General features: G+C 39.7%; 1 protein-coding gene across 1 annotated transcript; it reads right to left on the bottom strand.

Annotated features, from left to right (window-relative positions):
- Window positions 1–532: 532 nt before the first annotated feature.
- LOC125808576 (secreted RxLR effector protein 161-like) lies at window positions 533–928 on the bottom strand. The gene has a single exon (XM_049488253.1). The coding sequence runs from the start codon at window positions 926–928 to the stop codon at window positions 533–535; it is 396 nt and encodes a 131-aa protein (XP_049344210.1).
- Window positions 929–4,546: the final 3,618 nt, after the last annotated feature.

Genomic DNA, 4,546 nt, shown 5'->3' with positions numbered 1-4,546 from the left:
ACAGAAAACTGTGTAGCAAAAAGTGATACTAACCTTTGGGGGACCAGGTCCCTCTCTATAGATTGCCCTGCATGTATGATTAGATCTTTCCTTCAGCCAACATGCCATGAGTGTGTACTTGCAATAATGTACCAGATGTGAATTCACAAACGATAAGTACTACAACTTGTATAGATACCTTCCCTCCCTAACATAGTCAAAAAGAGATGTTTCATGCAAACTTGTTCTGGAATCAGGTGATCTTGTGCTTCCCCAACTTCAGTCTGTTCTTGACGAAGTTTTCTTTGCTCAATGCCTTGGTGTAAATATCAACCATTTGATCTTCTGTTTTACAGTACCTCATCACCACATTGCTTTTCTCAATTTTGTCCCTAAGAAAGTGGTGTCTCACATCTATGTGTTTGGTCATCTTATGCTGGACAAGATTCTTGGCCAAGTTCATTGCACTTGTATTGTCGGATATTATAGGAATAGTGTCTGTGAGAACACCAAAGTCTTCGAGCTGCTTCTTGATCCACAAAAGTTGAGCACATCATGATGCAACAGCCACATATTCTGCTTCTGCAGTAGATAAAGCCATTGTATTTTGCTTCTTAGTGCCGCATGAAATCAGTGATGACCCTAAGAAATGCGCTATGCCTGAAGTGCTTTTTTGATCAATAAGAAAACCTGCATAGTCAGCATCAACATATCCAATTAAATCAAAGAAGTCACTAGAAGGGTAGAAGAGGACCAGGTCATGTGTTCCCTTCAAGTATCTCAATATTCGCTTGGCTACCTTAAAGTGTGATTCCTTTGGAGCTGCTTGGAACCTGGCATACATCCCTACACTTAAAACTAAATCTGGCATGTTGGCAGTGAAATAAAATAGTGACCCAATGGTTACCCTGTACACGGTCTCATTAATATCAGTCCCTTCCTTATCCATATCAAGTTTGACGCTTGTTCTCATGGAGTGTCAAAAACCTTAGCCTCGAGCATGTTGAACTTCTTAAGCAATTCTCTTATGTACTTCTCTTGGCATATTGATGTACCCTGAGGGGACGTTTGATTTGCAATCCCAAGAAGAATGTAAGCTCCCCCATTATGCTCATTTCAAATTCGCTACTCATTAAGGCTGCAAACTCTTTGCATAGTGAATCTGAAGTAGCTCCGAAGATAATATCATCTACATATACCTGCACAATCAACAACTCCTTACTTCTGGACTTCAAAAACAAGGTGTTATCAATTTTACCTCGCTTAAAACCATTTGCTAGGAGGAATTTTGACAAGCGCTCATACCAAGCTCTAGGAGCATGTTTAAGAGCATACAAGGATTTATCCAATTTTAGCACGTGGTTTGGTAGATCAGCATCCTCAAAACCTGGGGGTTGTTTTACATATACCTCCTATTTCTGGTACCCATTCAGGAAGGCACTTTTGACGTCCATTTGAAACAGCTTGAACTCCATGTAAGTAGCAAAAACTATTAAAATTATGATGGCTTCCAATCTGGCTACAGGTGCAAAGGTCTCTTCATATTTAATCCCTTCCTCTTTATTATACCCCTTTACCACCAATCTTGACTTGTTTCTGGTGATGATTCCATGCTCGTCAAGCTTGTTTCGGAAGACCCATCTAGTCCCTATGATGGTTCTGTTGAGAGGTCTGGGACCAGGTGCCACACTTTGCTCCTTTCAAATTGATGGAGTTTTTCCTATATTTATGTTACCCAGTCAGCATCCTTTAAGGCCTCTTTGATGTTCCTGGGTTCAATAATGGATATGAAGGCTGAATACGCAACTAGATTCCTTGTTTTAGATCTAGTTTGTATTCCAGAGTCAAGTGGAGAAACAAGATTGTCCAGAGGATGAGAAGATTGATGTTTCCATCCAAAATTTCTTGTTATCTCCTCTTCAAGATCAACAACATATTTATCTTCTTCAGGCTCTTTGTTCTGTGAATCTGCCTCCTGAACTGCACCAGAGGGACCATGTTCCTCTGTGGGTTCTGCATTGTTTCCTTCCTTTGAAACCTATTCATTGTCAGGAGTTTGGATTACCCTATCTTGTTGACCCTTCATCAGTTCCTCCAATTCAATGTATTTATTATGTTCAACTTTGTTCTTATCATCAGATTTATCAAATATCACATGCATACTTTCTTCAACACACAAAGTTCTTTTATTGAAAACTTTGTATGCCTTGCTAGTAGAGGAATGCCCAACAAACACCCCTTCATCACTCTTGGCATAAAACTTGCCAAGATCATCCTTTCCATTGTTCAACATAAATCATTTGCAACCAAAGGGCTTCAGATGAGCAATTGAAGGTTTCCTGTCATTCAGCAACTCATACGGGGTTTTCTTGATTACTGACCTGATGAGACATCTGTTTGTAACATAGTTGTGTTGACTTCTCTTGCCCAAAAGTTCATTGCAAGTCCTGAGTCAATCAACATGGTTCTAGAAATATCCACCAAGGTCATGTTCTTCCTCTCCACAACCCTATTTTTCTGAGGAGTTCGTGGTGCAGAGAAGTTGTGATGAATTCTACTTTCAGCACAAATTCCTTCAATTTGATTATTTTCAAACTTTGTGCCATGGTTTGTAATGCTTGCAATTTTGCAGTTAACCTTCAGTTGAATTGCTTTGGAAAAAATGATCAGTAATCCAGTTGTCTCTTCCTTCGTCTGCAAAAACATGTTCTAGGTAAACCTTGAGAAATCATCAACAATTACCAGAATGTACTTCTTGCCTCCTTTGCTTTGAATTCTAACAGGTCCACATAGATCCATGTGGAGAAGTTCTAGGTGTCTGGTTGTTCTTACACCTTTCTTGGTCTTGAAAGATGATCTCGTTTGCTTCCCCCTTACACAGGTATCACAAACTTTGTTGTCAGAAAACTTCAGCTTAGGCAGTCCGTGGACCAGGTCCCCTGCAACAAGCTTGTTCAGTAATGACGAGCTCACATGTCCCAATCATCTATGCCATAGATTTGCATTGTCAGTCTAAGCACTTAGACATGTGAGATTGTCCTCTTCTATTGAGTCAAGATCTGTAACATACATATTTTTGACTCTTTTGGCAGACATAACAACTTTGTTAGTTACATAGTTAGTAACTAGGCACCTGTCAGACAAGAATTTAACTTCATTTCCCTTATCCCATATTTGAGATACACTTAACAAATTGTATTTCAAACCATTCACATAATGAATATTGTCTATGGAATGTTCTGCTGATCTTTCTATTTTCCCAATTCCGAGAATGAAACCCTTTTTACCATCACCAAATGACACACCACCACCTTGGTGTGCTTCCAAAGAGATGAATTTTTGAGTGTCTCCAGTCATATGGTTTGAGCATCCACTGTCCATGTACCAGCACTGACTGCTTTCTCTCTTTGCTCAAGAACCACTTATTAGACTTAGGAACCCACTTGAGATGGAGTTCCCAGAAACTGTCAAAAGGTTTAATAAGAAACCTTCCTGTCCATGGGGGCAAAGTATTCTTGCTAACATGGTAGCTGGGACCAGGTACCTTTTTCTTTTCTACATTTCTCTTTCTTGACTTGAGGAAGTTCTCCTGGCTTTCTTTTACTCTTTTTAGAGACTCACAATTTTTCTTCAGATGACCATTTCTTCCACAATGGGTACACAAGATTGTCAGAGACAGAGACATATTTACTATGAGGATTGTAGGGAGGTTCTATCTGTCAACAACCTAAGCCCTTTTTGTTGTTGAACTTCTGATTAGATAAGTTTGAAAGGATCTTAGACGAATTAGTCCATTTCAGGGAATGGTTCAGTTCTTCTTTGATCTTACTTAGGTCCTTCATTAATTGAGAATTCTTTTCAAGAGAGGCAGCTAAGTTAGACTCAGATGCCTTTAACTTCTCTTCTAATTCGACCTCAAAGCTATTGAGTTTTCATTTCCCACCCTCAGAGATACTAGGTCCCTCGTTGGGCTGCAGACTCTCAGTTTCTAGAATACTTATCCTAACACTTATTTCAGACATTTGAGAGTTAAGGGTTGTGTTTTCATCCTCACACAGACTCAGTTTTTCACTTATCAACACATTCTCAGTGATTAATTCATCTACTGAGTCAATTAGCACTGCAACAAGTTTTCTCAATCTTTTAATGGATAAAGTATCTAGGTCACTTTTGAGATAAAAAAGGGTTACCTCATCTTGGTTCTCTTCGTCATCCGATTTTTCCATCAGTGAGAAAATGGAGTTGAAAATGGTTTTATCATCTTTGACAGCCATCATCGAGACATTTTCATGGCTGTCTTCTTCTTCCTCAGATTCGCTGGAGCCATTTCCCCAGACTGCAAAGGCTTTCTTCACTACTTGATCAGCGTAAGCCTGTCTTTTAGCACAGTCTGGGACCTGGTCTCTTCTACGAGGTTTGAAGTCCTGAGTTTCCTACTTCTGGCTTTGACAGTCCCTCATGAAATGTCCAGGCTTCCCACATTTGTGGCAAAGATCATTTGCATTTGCTACTCTGCTGTACACCCTTTCTTCTGGAAACCTCCATGCTTCTTGATTATCTTCTGGAA

The sequence above is a fragment of the Solanum verrucosum genome, unplaced genomic scaffold (assembly GCF_900185275.1).
Source record: "Solanum verrucosum unplaced genomic scaffold, falcon-dt-bn FXZP01000240.1, whole genome shotgun sequence".
Taxonomy (NCBI): domain Eukaryota; kingdom Viridiplantae; phylum Streptophyta; class Magnoliopsida; order Solanales; family Solanaceae; genus Solanum; species Solanum verrucosum.
This window is presented reverse-complemented; position numbering and strand designations above follow the sequence as displayed.